Below are 18,080 nucleotides of genomic sequence, written 5' to 3' on the forward strand. Positions count from 1 at the left end.
ATTGATCATTGTTGTGAATCTGAAGAATCAGGAAGAAAAGATTTTATCCTGTTTAATTCACAAACTGCTAGGTTTGATGTTTACCTGACTGCAGTGGGTGCATGCTGGAGTGGCAGCTGTATGAACTGGGCTTACCCTGTAGGCAGCAACATCTCTGCCAGAGTGCCTTGACCCATCTTCATTGCTAGCAACGGCTGCAATCCTGTGCGCATTAACCTGAATGAAAGCTCCATCATACATTGAGAGTTACTTCTGAGGAAGCCTTTAGGGTCCAGATCACAAGTTGAGTTGGCCTTGAGTTGGCTGTTACTGCTGGTCGATCAACACTGGGATTAAAATACAGAAATGCCTGTTGAGTCCAGCTGGATGTGGGAACTGCAGTCATCCTTGCCCTGGGCTGCTCTCTGTCTTAATAGAAGGCATGAGCTGCCATATAGCTAAAGTTCAATGGGCAACTTACAAGGGTTAAAAAGGCCTGCAGGTGGTCACCATGGCTGTGGATGTAGCATTCATTATCATTTTAAAAACATTTTTATTGAGATGAGGATTTACCCATATAAGGAAAAATAGCAATAGTGCAATAATGAAGCTAAAACAAATAACCAAATGAGCAGCTGCTGGATTATTGACAACAGGGCACAACATGGAATGATGATTAATGTCAATCAAGGGTAATACGTTAGTATTGTTCATTCATACATTTTGACTCATTCAGCTGGGGAAGTGTTTCCAAGTGTGGAGATGGCTTATTAGCAATAAAACATGCAGGAGCTTTGTCAGGGGCAACCCTGAAGGTTTCTGCAAAAACATTTTTAGCTACTTTAGTTCTGGGAGTTTTGTTTTTGTTTCTCTTCTACCTAAAGCATGGGAGGTAAACTCTTTAAATAAACTGCACAGCTGCTCCTCCTGGCTACAATCAACCTGTCCCAGGCATTCTTATTTATAGCAACCAATCTATTTCGGGAGTTACACTTCAGAGGTTGAAGCCACTGTGATTTAACTTTGCCTACAGTACTGCAAATGGCAGGTGTCTCCTGGTTGGAGTAGGGAGATATTTGATTTTCAGCAGTGCTGTGAGTTTTTGATCTCGCTGATAACAAGTCTGGGTGGAAAGGATTTTCTAACTGCCCAGCACTTGGAAAATGCTGCTCCTGTTCTGGCCTCTATTCCTGTATTTTCCCAGTTGAAATGTATGCAAATGATCAATACTCTGGCCTGTATTTATCATGACATTTCTCTGCTCCCCGCCAATCTATCTACTCTGATGATGCCTTTTCTCTGGGTGGGAGGGAAACGAAGGAAAAAGCAAACTATATTTGAACGTTTTCGCAGTTCGGCAAAATAAATAAATGCCTCCTTTTCAGGGGCTGCATATTGGCAGACTGGAGTTTTTGTAGGGAGCACCCAGGCGAATTTCGCTGTGCAATTTTGGGAGTGCAATTCCACGCAGCCCCGAACTCACTGGAGCAGCCCTGCGCGAGGCCACATGAGGTCTGCCCTGCTCCACAACCAACGGTGCGCCATTAAAAAAAAGCTTGCACCCAGTGGCTCTCCTGACCTCAACTGAGATCCACTTCGCCAGTGTGCAAGAGGTGGCTGAGAACAGGCAGCTATAGAAGCGCCAGGAGGGAAGGCAGCGCGCACGCGCGACCGCCCGCCCGCCATCCTCCGGCTCCGTTCGCCGGAAGTGCTTCAGAGCTTCCTGGAAACCGTTGCTTAGCAGCGGCGATGCCGCCGCGGACGGGGCCCTTAGCAACGGGAGCATGCCGGTGTGGGTGCGCGACTACAGCTGGGAGCAAACGGCCGAGGCCGTCTACCTGGTCGTCCCCTGGAGGGCCGCCCCGCTCCGCCGCGACGGCATTTTCTGCGCCGAGCGATACCTCAAGGTCTGTGGTAGCCCGGGGGGGGGGGGCAGGCAGGGCCTGGGAGTGGGGTGGCCCTCGTGCAGCTGGGGGCCGTTTGCCAGGAAAGGAAAAGAAACAGTTGTTGTAGTGACAGGGCAGGGGGCGCCACGAAGACCCTAGCGGATCGCTTGCAATGCAAGCCTGTATGTGTCTACTCAGAAGTAAATCCCAGCGAGGTTTGCCCTCATCAGGCCCACGTAGGTCTTGCAACCTTAAGCTAGTGTTGCAGCTCTTTAAGGTAGAATCATAGAACTGTGAAGTTGGAAGGGACCCTGAGGGTCATCTAGTCCAGCCCTCTGCAACACTGGAATTCTGATCGGATCTCCCCTTCTTGTTTAAGTGCTTTTCTTTAAAGGAGCCACAGAGGGATGCCTCAATCTGGACCGAAAGAGCAGCACTGGGGGTGGGGTGGGGGTGTTACTGGGTTGTTGTCTTTATTTTGATTGCATATATTGTGTTTTTTAGGTCGATCTTTTTTGTGAACCGCCTCTGAGACCTCCGGGTACAGGGCAGTATATAAATTCAATAAATAGTAATAACAATAACACAGGAGTATGCAGCTATCCCATATGGGGATCAAACCTGCAACCTTGGCGTTATCAGCACCACATTTTAACTAGGCTGACAAATGAGTTGGGGCCTAGCAGGTTCGGGGCATATATAACGTGTAAATGTTTTGGGATACATATTATTATTATTATTTATTTATTGCATTTATGGCATTTATATCCCACCTTTCCTCCAAGCAGCTAAAGGTGGTGTGAAGCTTTGACTTGTGCCCTCAGCGTGCTGCCCAAGTGTGTTTCTTAAATGCAAGCATATTCATGTTGATTTCTAAATGTTCTTCTTAGGTAAATTCTCCTCCGTTTCTATTTGAAGCCATTCTCTATGCTCCTATAGATGATGTCCGCAGTACTGCCAAAATCGAGAATGGCTCAGTTTTCTTCACCCTCTATAAAAAAGAAGCGGCCATGTGGGAATCCCTCATTATGGAAAATGGTGAGTTTTCCATTGGGTTGGTCTTAAACAAACCTTTGCTGACCTTCCTGCAGTATATTATTATATTATATTATATTATATTATATTATATTATATTATATTATATTATATTATATTATATATTTTCTTTGCCACATATATGCATCACCATACTTATTATATATTAGCACTCACAATTCCTAACATTTTATATCTGTTTTAACTAAAACTTAACAAGTGATGTGATGCCCAGATACAGCAATCAACCTGCTTTTTGTCTTACATACAATCATAACTTTTCATTTAGCAATAACCCTTATTTTTTACTATATTCAGTAAAGTTAATCCAGTTTGCCATAAAGTTATCTTGTCTTTGTTTCCTAATTTTAATAAAGTGTGTTAGTCTAGTGATTAGGGCAAACCCCTTTCCATGGGCGTAGCTAAGGGGGGCGGGGGGGGGGGCAGATGCCCCTCTCCCTAGATTCACAAATATTTTTGAAAAGCATTGAAAGTTGTTGTCTGATGTAGAGCTGTATATATCCTTTAGAACATCCACATTTCTTGCCAAGGCTTTACAGATTTGTGTAATAAAACTTAAAGGGGGAATGGGAAATTATTTTTCCTGTAAAGGTCGGGAAGTAGAAATGTAAACCACTATTATTAGCAGTATTCTTGTTATTATTATTTTTATGTGTGTAATGGCTGCTCGCTAAACACAATAAATTGAACTGAACTAAACTCAATTATCTGAGGTTCTCCCCCCCCCCCCAGCAGAAGCTTGTCCCCTGCAATGTCCTGTTTATAGGGTATTTTTACCCATGATTTCCTAAAAAAATCTCAACAACTTTGGCTGCACCTCCCCCCCCAAAAAAATCCTGGCTACACCCATGCCCCCTTCCTTTGTCAACTCATCTTTTTAACAAATGATGCAGTCAGCAGTCTCCACTTCCCCACATATTGATTGGACTCAAGGCAGCTTACAGATAAATACAAGAACTGTTAAAACATAGAAAAAATAATCATTTAAAAAAATTAAACATAGAGTTTTAGCTGCTCTTGCCATATAAGAAACACCGGTTCTAGTATACTTTCATATCACACAGTCCCTTTTACATGACTTTTTATTTTTATCCAATATTTCTTTGCCATATCACATTCCTGCCACATGTGGAACAAGTCACCCTTCTTTTAAAATATGTGGGCAGCATTGTGTTTTACCTTGCCACCCATGGTTTATGTGTGCTGCTGGTGGCAGAAACTAAACTAATCACATTGGTAAACTGCTCTGTGTAAACTGGTTATCTTCATAATTTGGCAGTGGATGAGAGGCCAAACAGTTTGATCCAAAAGCCAGAAGCAGCATTATAAAATTGGGAAGTAAGAGTGAGCTAAAATGTCAAGCTGCAGTGATAACCCCTCCAGCCAGTGCTGCAAAGGCAAAGAGGGGTGGGTAAGTAGTAATTAATTTGTCCACAGAAGGGTTTAGTCTGCAAGGAGTCCTTGGCTCCTCCCCATGGATTGCTTACTGCTTCAGGGGGCATGATCTTTAGGTCCTCTTCTTGCCACTACTGTCCAGGGAGAACAATTCAGTTCCCAACTCCTTGGCTGCAGCTTTGTCACTGGAAGTCTCTTTTCCCCTTCCTTCCTGCTGTTGGATGAGGGGATGGAAGGAGTTGCCCAATCAGCAGTGTTTGGCTTGCCTTACTGCCCCGAGAAGAACAGTGCCTGAATATCACTGCAGCTGACACAGTTTCAGAATCTCTCATTTCTCATACCTCAATTGTACTATCACACCTATTGGTCTTTTAATTGATATTGGAATGGTTCTCTTCAGGGGACAAGGGAGAAATGCAGAGAATCCGAGAGGATGCTGTGCGCAAAGCACAAGAAGACGCAAAAGCAGAAGCAGAAGCAAAAGCTGCTCAGAAACGAGAGCGCAGCAAGTTTGCTGTGGAGGCCACAATTAAGGTAAATCAGGTGCTGCCTGAGTCATCCTTACGAGCAGAAAACAGGATTGCAAATAATGGATAACCAATATTACACCTACTGACAATATTATAAAGGTAAAGGGACCCCTGACCATTAGGTCCAGTCATGGCCGACTCGGGTTGTGGCGCTCATCTTGCTTTATTGGCCGAGGGAGCCGGCGTACAGCTTCCGGGTCGTGTGGCCAGCATGACTAAGCCGCTTCTGGCAAACCAGAGCAGCGCACTGAAACGCCATTTACCTTCCCACCGGAGCGGTACCTATTTATCTGCTTGCACTTTGACGTGCTTTCGAACTGCTAGGTTGGCAGGAGCAGGGACTGATCAACGGGAGTTCACCCTGTTGCGGGGATTCGAACCGCGACCTTCTGATCAGCAAGTCCTAGGCTCTGTGGTTTAACCCACAGCGCCACCAGCGTCCCTTATTATATTATAATATTATACCTACTGGCAATATTATACCTACTGACAAATGTTTCTTCAGATGCTACAGTTTGCATTGCAGCCCTAAAGTTAACATGGGTGGAAGCTACATACATATTAAAAACACTGTGAAAATGCTTTCTTTAAAAATGTTTTGAAAAATGCATTGAATTTGGCATATCACATTCTTGCCATGTGTGGAACAAGTCACCCTTCTTTTTTATGTATATGGGCAGCAGTGTGTTTTACCTTTGCTGGGTATCCAGCAAAAGTAATGTGCTATATCCTCCACCCCCTCCTTCATAAGAGTTACTGTGTTGAATATAAGAGATAAGTCATGAATGACTTTGCACCTTAAAAGTAGTTGTAGTGCAGCGTTTGATGGTTCTGCAATTCAATCAGCTAGAAGATGCGGAAAGAGAAAGGATAGAAGAGCTGAAAGAAAAGGAGCGGAAAAAAGCCACTGAGGAGATTGAGAAATGGAAAGAGCAGAACGAGAAACAAAAGAAGATTCATTTTCGTCAGCCACATCAGGAACACAGAAAAACCCCAGAGCAAAGCAAGCAAGAGAATAAAAGGAAAGTGAAATCTTCAAGTAGAGGAACATCCAAGTCAGGTACATCTACAGGAGGTAAAATGTTCTTCCTGTGTTCAAAACATACTAAACATTTTAACCTTCCACTGCTTTTGGCTTGTGAAACCATTTCTAATCTGTCTTCACCCTAGTATCCGGGCTCAGCATTATTGCTCCATTTTTTATTTCAGCTGCTTTTATTCCTTGCTAAAGTATCAGCACAGTACTTTCCTCCTTTGTGGCATCTCCTGGTGGTCCTAGGACTTTCCAGTATTGACAGTACACAATAGGTTATCTGTAATTGGTTTTATATGTTCTCCATGATTATTTGTTGTTTATATTTTATATAAGCCCCAGTTGCCTTTTTGACTTTTTTTAAAAAAATGATTTAAATTATGACATAAATTATCTAAAGGTGTTCCCATCCTGAGAGTTAGCTTGCCTGTTAGTGTTTCCCCTGAGGTCTTTTTCTTCCTTCTCAGTGGCTTGCACCATCAGATGCACATGTGCTGGTGTGCTTCTTTGGGCCTTCAGGATCCCACCAGGCACTACCCCCAGGATATTGGATGCTCTAATCAAAGCAAATGCCAAATGTTTATCTCAGCAGTGGTGATACAAATAACGAGACATTTTACATGCAGCTTCAGCCCTGTTAGTTTTACCGTATTTTTTGCTCTATAAGACTCACTTTTTCCCTCCTAAAAAGTAAGGGGAAGCGTATGTGCGTCTTATGGAGCGAATGCAGGCTGCACAGCTATCGCTGAAGCCAGAACAGCAAGAGGGATCGCTGCTTTCGCTGCACAGCGATCCCTCTTGCTGTTCTAGCTTCTGAGATTCAGAATCTTTTTTGTCTTGTTTTCCTCCTCCAAAAACTAGGTGCGTCTTGTCGTCTGATGCGTCTTATAGAGCGAAAAATACGGTAAATAATCTGTACTTGTATCATCCTGCCAACGCCTGCCAAATAAAGGTTAGAAAGAGGAAACCTATTTAGATCTGTGCTCAAGACTCTTCTTTTCCCTCCCTGGTTGCTGTGAACTGATACATTGAAAAATTAATTCATTATGTATCATGATTATTGCAGATACAATTTCTGGAAATATGTTTTCAGAGAAGCTGAAGGAAGAATCTATCCCTGCTCCGCGATCTGCCAGTAGCATTGAAATAAAATTCACCCCTCGCGTCTTTCCTACAGCTCTCAGAGAATCCAGGATTCCAGAAGAGGAGGAGGTAGGGAGACCCAGCTGCTCTGCTGTGGCTTCAAGGCATGCTGAGGAGCTGCAGTTGTAGAGTGGGGCGTGGGGGTGGGCAGGCCTCTGGCATTATTTTAACCACTTTAGAAAAAAGAATCTGGATAGACAATCCCACACGTAGAAAGCGAAAAATAAAGGTACTTTGAAAAGATCATAAAGTGATGTGGCCTTTAAATGGAGGGAGAGGATTTGTCCTACTGATTGCTAATGATGTCATAGATACTGTCCAGTAGGGGTCAGTGACACTTCTTCAGTCATGTTCCTCACAGCAATTGAAATTGCAATGTTTGGGCTAGCTGCAGGCAGGAAAGCATGTTCTCCTGTCAGTGAAATGTTGGCAATGAAATAGCCCCACAACACACACGGCAAATTGAGGGAAGACTTCAGCCATTGAGAATTAACTGTGCACTTATGATGTTGTAAACTGACGGTTTGGAAAGGCCTGTATGCTATTAATTCAGAGGACAGTGGAAGCAGGCTGTAAACAAAGGGAAAGGAGAGTGTTTTTTTGTGTGGAATGTGGTTTTCTTTATGAATGTATGCATGTACTGCTATGACTTGTAAAAGTAAGCAGTGCCTGTCCACCAAAAGGGATTATGACAATGACCCTTACCACAAACTAGAGCAAAGGTAATGCACAAACACTGCAGAGAAACTGTACGCAATGCTTCTCTGGAGGTACTGATTTTCTATCACAAAAGACACAAGCAAACAAGCCTGAGTTAACTGAAAGTTATCAACAGCCATTGGCCATAATAACTCAGTGGAACTTTCCATGCGCAGAGGCACCCTTCCTCCATAAATTGGTTGCTGAAGGGGAAAGCAAATGACAAGGGAGAGGGTTGGTTCCAGGCCCTGCCTGTGGGCTCCCCAGAACTACTTGGTCTGCCACTGTGGGAAGAAGCAGGATGTTGAGCTAGGTGGACCCACCTTGACCTGATCAATTTGGGCTCTTCTGGCATTCTAAATCTGGAACCCTTTGGAAGTCAAATGCCAATACACTTGGTGTTCAGTATTGTTGCCATACACTGGCATATTCACTTGCATTTGCTAAATAGGGCAATTGAATATACTTGTACTGTTTTAGGCACAAAGCACTGCACATGTATTTTATTCACAGTGGCTATGTAAGCAAGCAGAGGCTCGCAGAATCATAAATTCAGACATTGCTGAGCTAGAAGATTTAAAAGAAGAGGAGAAGAATCCAGATTGGTTGAAAGACAAAGGAAAGTGCGTTGGATGTTGCTTCAAAGAATGTGTAAAATCACTTTTATCTCATATGTAATAATGGTTTGCTGTTTATGGGGGAAAGGGAATGAAGTAGCAACAAGTTGGATGGGCAGTGTATGTGTGTTTGTGGTTCAGTGCAGGCTTTTGCGATTCTTCCCAAGCTCTGCCAGAATGGCAACAATTATGAATCCCGGTGGGAGTCCTAGAAGTAAAATTTAGTTGGCTACAACCCTTAGTCCTTTTGGAAATGTAATAACTAGACTATTCTGTATACTCTTATCTTTTTAGTAAAATGTTTGCAACGGGAAATTATCTTGCTGCTGTCAATGCCTATAATTTGGCAATTCGTATCAGTAATAAGATTCCAACATTGTACTTGAATCGAGCTGCCTGCCACCTTAAGCTGAGAAATCTACACAAGGCGATTGAAGATTCCTCAAAGGTATTTGCTTTTATCAAAGCTTTCAGGTCTGTAGCAAAACTCTGTATCACATTCATTTGTCACCCTACTGCGACTATACAAGCCTTACAGTATCATGTGAAATACTGTTATTGTTTAACACCAAGTAATTATAATTTCATCAAATATCAACATTTCCCAAAATTGACACCTAACAAAATGAAATTCTGTAAAAATCTGTTGTGGCATCATCTAGGTTAGCTGGAACTTTATTAGAATTTGCTGTCTGCCATAGATTTTTGTTTGTTTGTTTCATGAGAATATTTGTAAGCTGACTTGAGAGCCTCTTGGGGCTATAAAGCAGGATATAAAATATATATAATAAAATTGGCTGATGCCACTGTGTTAGGATTACAAAACGGTTGGGTTCAAGGGCAAGTTCATGCTCCCCCTCCCCCCCTTCTTTGTGTGTGTCACTCGTAAGGGTGTATGTGCACTATGCAGCTGTCAACTGATAAGCCTGGTTTTGCTACTTTAAATAAGGGTCTGATACTGTCCTTGCCTGCAGCCTGTAGTAGTTTCCTTACCAGTCTACTTACTGCCCTCTTTTATTATTATAATCTGCTAATTGATATGCCTCTTAATGGCCACATGACTTCTAAGTGGTTTACAAAATATGAAAACTAATTGTGCAATGTTGTTAAAATGCAGTAAAATACACCATTATTAAAATACATATTAAAATAATCTCAGTAAAAATGTCAAAATATAAATGGCTGTAGCTCAGTAGTGGAGCATCTGCCTTGCATGCAAAACCAGCATGAGAACCATCGTGATGGGGTTAGAGTATTGGACCAGGGCGTGAATCCTCACTTGGCCATGACCCTTACTGGATGGCCTTGGACCAGTCACTGCCTCTCAGCCCAATCTACTTCACAGGGTTGTTGGGGGGGTTAAATGAGGAGGAGAACCATGTGAACTACCTTGAGTTCCTTGGAGGAAAAGGTGGCATATGAATGATGATGATGGTGGTGGTGAAGAAGAATAGGCCCCATGTTCAGTTCTTGGTGGCATCTGCAGGTAGGGCTGAGAGAGACTCCTGCCTGAAACTCTGAGAGCTCTGGAGAGCTGCTTCCGGTCAGTGTCAATACTGCTGAGCTAGATAGACCGATGGTCTGACTCAGTATAAAGCAGCTTCCTTTTCTATAGTGAAAATATACAGTAAAACAGTTGGGCAGTTAAAGCAAGAGAGCTGCGGTCTGTGCCCATTTGTGCACCAGGTAGCAATATGTTGTAGCTGCTGCCAGTGCCGGATTTACATAAAAGCTAAACAAGCTATAGCTTAGGGCCTCTAATTGTGATATTGATTAAAATAAAAATAAAAATACAGATACCCACTAAGACTTCAGACACCTCAGCCAAGGCTCAGATTGTTTTGTTTGTGCTCCAGGGTGGTCCAGCAGAGAGGTACTTGGCATGTTTGTGTCTCTGCAAATGAAGGCAAGGAACCTGATAGATTTGAAAACAAATGCTGGCAAATGCATGTGTGAGTCGTACACTGTCTTCAAGGGACAGCTAAGCTGACTTCCAAGCTTGTGTGTTTTATTTTTCAAGGCCCTGGAATTACTGACTCCTCCTGTTCCTGACAATGCTAATGCTAGAGTGAAAGCTCATGTGAGGCGTGGGGCAGCATTCTGTGGACTGGAATTGTATGCTGAAGGTAAAGGAAAGATACATGCTGAAGATAACATTCCTGCATTTGTTGGGATTTATTGTATGATATGAACAAGACTTTGTTAATCTGCACTTTTTATTTTGCTTGTTCATCCAGAAAGTTAAATCTTTTAAAATTTTAGTTTTGTTTTATTTATGGAGATGGGATGATGCAATACAAGGCATTTGCCCGACTCAAAATAGACCTAATGACATCAACGGACTTAATGAACTTCTGCCCATTGATTATTTCAGTAGGTCCACTTTGAATTATTTGCATCACCCACAGTCTGTTAACACACTGTTACCCGCAACCAATAGAAATAAAACCACAAAAGTGGTTTTTTCTACAAGTACTATTCCTGTTAGATGAAATATTTAAGTATATTGGATAGTGTGTTGCATTGGAACACTTTATTTTCTAAACTAGCTTTCTTTGCCCAATGTAAAAGTGAACAGAAAAGTCTTCTGTATCTTTCTTTCCTTTTCCAAGTAGTTTCTCTCTTTGTAAATATATTTGTTTGCTACCTTGTTTCCTTTAGCTTTACTGTTCATCTAATTTGGAGCTTGACAAAATGCTTCCTTACTTCAATCTGCTTTCATCATTTCTAGCACCTCTAGATTTCTCTAGTAAAATAATTGGTATGTTTTGCCTTTAGCTGTATTTTCCTTGTCCAGTACATTTCCCCAAAGAAAATTATGTAATACTTCTCCCTAAATTTCTGGGAATTGGAAGGTGAGCAGCCATTATGTCCCACTTCTCCCCTCCAATGTAGCACAAAGTAACTCAAAAGACAAGGCAGCAAAACACCCATTTCCCTGTTTGTTCACTCCATGCAGGTGCTTTTGAGAAAAAAGAAATGCACAGCTTCTCAGCCTGCTACACATAACCATAGTTTTATCAGTGACTCAGCACAGTCGTGTTCCTGTTGTCAATATCTAGAAATCTAACTTGCAGTTCTGCAAAGTACTGGTTTTTTATGGGTGGCTGCAGGGAGCCTTTGGGTTCCGAGTCAAACCTGAAGAGCAGGCATTGCTTGTATTCTGTTTTAGAGATTTCCTTGCCTGTAAATACCAATGTTTATTAAAGGAAAATCTGTCCGTCTGTTTCCCAGGTCTTGCTGGTATAAAGACTTTATGCTAAAGGAAGTGTAGAATAGCAACAATAAAGTAGGGTACTACCAATGGCCTCTAAAAATGTCCCGGCTAGGCCATGTTATAGGACTAAGAAGCACATTCTGTATTGGTCAGCAAGACAATCTAACTCCTAGCCAGGCAGCAGCAGGGTGTAACGAAGTGGTAGAGCCAGGGCTGCATCCCCATTGCTCACATTATCCAGAAAAGATGGTGGAGGGGGGTACAAATGGTAGAACCAGTGGATCTCAGGCCACCAACTTAGCCCTTTCCCATACCTCCATTTGGGGGCTTTGGGGATTCCACAGGCAGAAGAGGGGCTTTGGATTGCAGCCCAGAGCTATAATCCAGGGATGGGGAACTCCAGATGTTATTGGATTCCCAATTCTTAGTAGTCCCACTAGCGTGGCCAGTTGTCAAGGATAGTAGGCTGTCCAACAGCATCTGGAGGGCCATAGGTTCTTCACCCCCAGTGCAATCCTATACATACAGTACTTACCTGTGATTAAACCCCTTTGAAGACAGGACTAAAAGGGGTTTCTTGTGTGTGTGATTCTTGTGGCTGATTAGCTGATTTCCCTGGTCAAAGGTCAGAGGGGGCAGGGTTTCTGTTGAGGCAGGTGATTAGCTGTGGGAGGAGCTTATCAGTGTTTGCAGGGCAGCGGCGCGCGCCTATCAGCGCGCGCAGTTTGAACCATCTTTTAGATTTAGGGGAGCTAGTCTCAAGCCCAAAGACACATTCTCAAAATGGAGGGGGAGGGAACAGCTGCAGTCGCCTGCGGTTCCTGTGCAATGTTTGCCATCTTGCCAAAGGTTGCAGGCAGCTTTACGTGCAGCAATTGCATGTTGATTGCCCTCCTAAAAGACAAAGTCCAGCAACTGGAGGAACGTGTAGCTACGCTCCAAAGAATTAGAGAGCTGGAGCTCTTCTTGGAAGCAACAGAGCACACCGTCTCCACCAAGGAGGAGACAGGGGACTCCCCTGAGAAGGAGGCTAGTTCACCAACACAGGAGCCCGATATGTGGAGAAACGTGACTCAAAGAAGTAGGAGGCCCAGGGTTCGCTCTGATTGTCTAGAAATACACAATCGCTTTGAGGTCCTCTCCCCTAGCATGGAAGACGAAGAGCAGACTCCATTTGAGGATATGTCCCTCATTACAGTCGATCACGTATATGAAGATGAGCAGCAAAGTCAGTCCTCAGGGAATGTGCAGGCGACCTTGGAACGGACCGCTCACGGAAGAACCCTGACCAAACCTAAGAGAAGGCGTGTAGTGGTGATAGGGGATTCCCTACTGAGGGGAACAGAAGCAGTGATCTGTGGGCCTGACAAGATGTCTCGGGAAGTGTGCTGTCTCCCCGGGGCTAAGATCCAAGATGTAACTGAACGACTGCCAGGAATCATAAAACCCACTGACAAATACCCCTTCCTCTTGGTTCATGTGGGAACCAATGACACTGCAAGCAATAGCCTCCAGAAGATCAAAAGAGACTACGAGGCTCTGGGCAGGAAATTGAAGCAATTAAATGCACAAATCGTCATCTCATCTGTCCTCCCAGTTGAACAACGTGGCCCAGGGAGAGAGAGGAAAATAGTGGAAGTAAACAGCTGGCTTCGCAAATGGTGTAAACAGGAACGGTTTGGATTCTTAGATCACGGACTGCAGTTTCTTGAGGATGGACTTCTGGCAAGCGATGGGCTGCACCTCACAACGGTTGGGAGGAATGTTTTTGCCAAAAAACTAAGAAACCTCATCAGGAGGGCTTTAAACTGACTAATGTGGGGGAGGGAGACCGTGCTCCTGAAGGTAGGAGTCTATTAATTGATGAAGATGATCATCCAAATGCCATAGACCAAATGGAGCAAACAGCAAGCAGACCTAGTGGTGGGAGGAAAAAATCCTTAAATAAGAGACACGGGGGAATGACTAATGGACTTCAATGTCTGTACACTAATGCACAAAGCATGGGAAATAAACAAGATGAGCTTGAGCTCTTGGTACAGCAAACTAAATATGACATAATAGGCATCACTGAAACCTGGTGGGATAAGTCCCACGATTGGAATGTAAAAATGGAGGGATACAATCTATTTCAGAGAAACAGACCAGACAAGAAAGGAGGAGGAGTGGCGTTATATGTCAGGGATGTGTATACCTGTGAAGAGATCCAAGATTTAGAACCTCAAAGCCAAAGTGAGAGCATTTGGGTCAAAATTAAGGGAGAGAAGAATAATAGTGACCTCATTGTGGGAGTTTACTATAGATCCCCAAGCCAAACGGAGGACATAGATGATGCCTTCCTGGAACAGATGGCCAAGCATGCAAAAGGAAGGGAGATAGTAGTAATGGGGGACTTCAATTACCCAGATATTTGTTGGAGGTCAAACTCAGCCAAGAGCATAAGGTCAAACAGATTCCTCACTGGCCTTGCAGACAACTTCATTGTCCAGAAAGTGGGAGAAGCAACAAGAGGAACAGCCATTTTAGATCTGGTCCTAACCAATGTCGATGACCTGGTTAATGGGGTAGAAGTGGAAGGATCATTAGGCGCAAGTGATCATGCTCTTCTGAAGTTTACTATACAACGGAAAGGAGCAGCCAAGCATACTAGGACTCAATTTCTTGACTTTAAGAAAGCCGACTTCATAAAACTTAGGGAAGTGCTAGGTGAGATCCCATGGACAGTAATACTAAAAGGAAAGGGAGTTCATGATGGCTGGGAGTTTGTTAAGAGGGAGATAGTAAAAGCACAACTTCAGGCAATACCAATGAGACGGAAACATGGAAGGTGCCTAAAGAAGCCAGGGTGGCTATCTAAAGAACTTTTAACTGAGTTAAGATTAAAAAAGGATGTGTACAAAAAATGGAAAAGGGGGGAAACCACCAAAGAGGAATTCAAACAAATAGCCAGCACGTGTAGACACAAAGTCAGAAAAGCTAAAGCACAGAATGAACTCAGGCTTGCTAGAGAGGTTAAAAGCAACAAAAAAGGCTTCTATGGGTATGTTCGTAGCAAAAGGAAGAACAAAGAAACAGTGGGGTCACTCAGAGGAGAAGATGGTGAAATGCAAACAGGGGACACAGAAAGGGCTGAACTCCTCAATGCCTTCTTTGCCTCAGTCTTCTCCGATAAAGAAAACAATGCCCGACCTGAAGAATTTGGAGGAAATGATTCAGCAGAGGAAACACAGCCCAGAATAACTAAGGAGATAGTACAAGAATACTTGGCTAGTTTAGATGTATTCAAGTCTCCAGGGCCAGATGAACTGCATCCAAGAGTATTAAAAGAACTGGCAGATGTGATCTCAGAACCACTGGCAGTCATCTTTGAGAATTCCTGGAGAACAGGCGAAGTCCCGGCAGACTGGAGGAGGGCAAATGTTGTCCCTATTTTCAAAAAGGGGAAAAGAGAGGACCCAAATAATTACCGCCCAGTCAGTCTAACATCAATACCAGGGAAGATTCTGGAGCAGATCATTAAGCAAACAATCTGTGAGCACCTAGAAAGGAATGCTGTGATCACCAATAGTCAGCATGGATTTCTGAAAAATAAGTCATGTCAGACTAACCTGATCTCATTTTTTGACAGAATTACAAGCCTGGTAGATGAAGGGAACGCAGTGGATGTAGTCTACCTTGATTTCAGCAAGGCATTTGACAAGGTGCCCCATGATATTCTTGTAAAGAAGCTGGTAAAATGCGGTCTTGACTATGCTACCACTCAGTGGATTTGTAACTGGCTGACTGACCGGACCCAAAGGGTGCTCATCAATGGTTCCTCTTCATCCTGGAGAAGAGTGACTAGTGGGGTGCCACAGGGTTCTGTCTTGGGCCCGGTCTTATTCAACATCTTTATCAACGACTTGGATGATGGACTCAAGGGCATCCTGATCAAATTTGCAGATGACACCAAACTGGGAGGGGTGGCTAACACCCCAGAAGACAGGATCACACTTCAAAACGACCTTGACAGATTAGAGAACTGGGCCAAAACAAACAAGATGAATTTTAACAGGGAGAAATGTAAAGTATTGCACTTGGGCAAAAAAAATGAGAGGCACAAATACAAGATGGGTGACACCTGGCTTGAGAGCAGTACATGTGAAAAGAATCTAGGAGTCTTGGTTGACCACAAACTTAACATGAGCCAACAGTGTGACGCGGCAGCTAAAAAAGCCAATGCAATTCTGGGCTGCATCAATAGGAGTATAGCATCTAGATCAAGGGAAGTTATAGTGCCACTGTATTCTGCTCTGGTCAGACCTCACCTGGAGTACTGTGTCCAGTTCTGGGCACCACAGTTCAAGAAGGACACTGACAAACTAGAACGTGTACAGAGGAGGGCAACCAAAATGGTCAAAGGCCTGGAAACAATGCCTTATGAGGATCGGCTAAGGGAGCTGGGCATGTTTAGCCTGGAGAAGAGGAGGTTAAGGGGTGATATGATAGCCATGTTCAAATATATAAAAGGATGTCACATAGAGGAGGGAGAAAGGTTGTTTTCTGCTGCTCCAGAGAAGCGGACACGGAGCAATGGATACAAACTACAAGAAAGAAGATTCCACCTAAACATTAGGAAGAACTTCCTGACAGTAAGAGCTGTTCGACAGTGGAATTTGCTGCCAAGGAGTGTGGTGGAGTCTCCTTCTTTGGAGGTCTTTAAGCAGAGGCTTGACAACCATATGTCAGGAGTGCTCTGATGGTGTTTCCTGCTTGGCAGGGGGTTGGACTCGATGACCCTTGTGGTCTCTTCCAACTCTATGATTCTATGATTCTATGATTCTATGACTTACTTGTAAGTCAATATGCACAAAAGTAGATGCTTCTTCTAATTCTACTTTATAGTATGTTGCTGCCATTGTGTGATTAAAAAGCATACTAAATTAACCCTAGGTCTCCAAGATTATATTGCTGCTCTCAGGATTGAGCCCACAAACAAAAATGTAGAAGATGATGCTGAGAAGATTCGACGCATAATTCAAGGAAATGAATGATTCATGGAGGTGGAGAATGCAGATTTGGTGATCAGCTATCATGTCCATGCTAGTAATGTTGATACTTATCCTTGGAAGATATTTTGTTGGTGTATTAAATAAGTAGTTGGATATTCCTCTTCTTTAGCTCAAGTATAGTAGTTAACAACTATGGCGACATTTGAGGGCCTTTATAAGAATAAAATATAAAAATGCTTTCTTAAACTTAGAACACATATTTTCTTATCTTGCACAATAAACAAATAGAAAAGCCTAACTTTGCTTAAGTTTGGATTTGTTTTAAAACTTGGGAAAAATAACTTGTAGTGTTAGATCATATTGCATAATTTATGAAATATGATGTCACAATTCATAAGGTGATAGAATTAATAGCAACTAGTCTACATAGCTTTTCAATGATAAGAGGTACAGTCAAATACTCCCTTGAAGAAAACCTCACCAAAAATACATGCCACTTCTATTTATTTCTAAAAATCAAATTATAATGTGCAATATGTAAGATATACTGTAATCAAAGCCTATTTGTTCCTCTGTAAAAATCCATAACCAAACATTATTGAAAGGTTTAATCAGAAAACTGTAGGCTTATAAGAATGTTTCTGTTGTGTCAGTTCTCCAGGGGACTCCATGACCCTCCTTTTTTTTGGCTCTGTTTATTGCCATGCAAAAGATGGCTTAACTGAAGGCTTAAGAACATTTGTCAATTCAAAATGTACCTCAGTGATCCCTCTCTTAACATGAGAAGTGGTACTCCTTGAGCTACAATGTCCTGAAGCTTGTTATTTCTTGGATTTGTAGGGCTTGGTCCTCTTACAAACTACTAAAGTACTGCCTTTCTGGAATATTTGTATAACCATTTCCATAGTTATAGGGCTGGCAAAAAGGCGTACATGAAAAATGTTTCTGAATGTGGAAAAGTCCTCAATCCTACCGGAAAAACACCAAAAAGTTTTTTTGTTTTGTTAATCCCATGCAACATTTTGTCTCTAGTTCTAATTCCTGATATGAGGAAGAAAACTCATGTTGGTGAGAGGAGCACTTCTTGATGCCAGCAACCCTCTAGGGAGCCAGCACGGAAGCCTAGTTCTCACTCAGTTTAAAACAAAGTAGTGTCTGTGCAGCATCACCACAGACTGCAGTTGGGTGCTCTGAAAACTGAATGCTTCTTCATACTAAAGCCAGCATGGCAGTGTCCTGCATATTTAAAAAACAATCAGTTACATCAAAGTCTAGGATTAAACTTTCTCCCCAACATACATAAGAGAGAGGAGCATTAAATCATGCAAGTTTTCACCTGCATTCAGATATTAGTCTCTTACCTCAGTAAAAACTAGATCTTAGAATTCCATTTGATTATCTTCTGACTTTATTTGCTAGCATACTTAATAGGATGTTGAACCACGTATTTTTACTGGTAAGGCCTTATTGAAATCAGACTTACTTTCAATAAAGATGTTTCAGTATTAGATTATTAAACAAAAAAACCAGACTG

The 18,080-nt window shown here is 42.7% G+C and overlaps 1 protein-coding gene across 3 annotated transcripts; it reads left to right on the forward strand.

Annotated features, from left to right (window-relative positions):
• Positions 1–1,699: 1,699 nt before the first annotated feature.
• DNAAF4 (dynein axonemal assembly factor 4) lies at positions 1,700–16,844 on the forward strand. 3 transcript variants are annotated; one of them, XM_083413155.1, is made up of 9 exons: positions 1,700–1,886; positions 2,756–2,903; positions 4,717–4,850; positions 5,693–5,921; positions 6,946–7,091; positions 8,235–8,395; positions 8,633–8,786; positions 10,359–10,464; positions 16,488–16,844. In XM_083413155.1, the coding sequence occupies exons 1-9, from the start codon at positions 1,764–1,766 to the stop codon at positions 16,586–16,588; spliced, it is 1,302 nt and encodes a 433-aa protein (XP_083269281.1). In that variant the 5' UTR covers positions 1,700–1,763; the 3' UTR covers positions 16,589–16,844. The 3 variants fall into 3 exon arrangements, with proteins under 3 accessions (XP_083269281.1, XP_083269282.1, XP_083269283.1); XM_083413156.1 differs by having other exon boundaries at positions 8,235–8,344; XM_083413157.1 differs by having other exon boundaries at positions 1,738–1,886; positions 2,805–2,903.
• The last annotated feature ends 1,236 nt before the right edge of the window (positions 16,845–18,080 follow it).

Source organism: Podarcis tiliguerta (genome assembly GCF_965153285.1).
Source record: "Podarcis tiliguerta genome assembly, chromosome: 14".
In the NCBI taxonomy this organism is placed as follows: Eukaryota; Metazoa; Chordata; class Lepidosauria; order Squamata; family Lacertidae; genus Podarcis; species Podarcis tiliguerta.

Coding starts and splice junctions, on each gene's coding strand:
- DNAAF4 (XM_083413155.1), top strand. CDS start 1,764: ATGCCGGTGTGGGTGCGCGACTACAGCTGGGAGCAAACGGCCGAGGCC. Junction 1,887..2,755: donor GCGCCGAGCGATACCTCAAG/GTCTGTGGTAGC, acceptor TGTTCTTCTTAG/GTAAATTCTCCTCCGTTTCT. Junction 8,787..10,358: donor CGATTGAAGATTCCTCAAAG/GTATTTGCTTTT, acceptor TTATTTTTCAAG/GCCCTGGAATTACTGACTCC.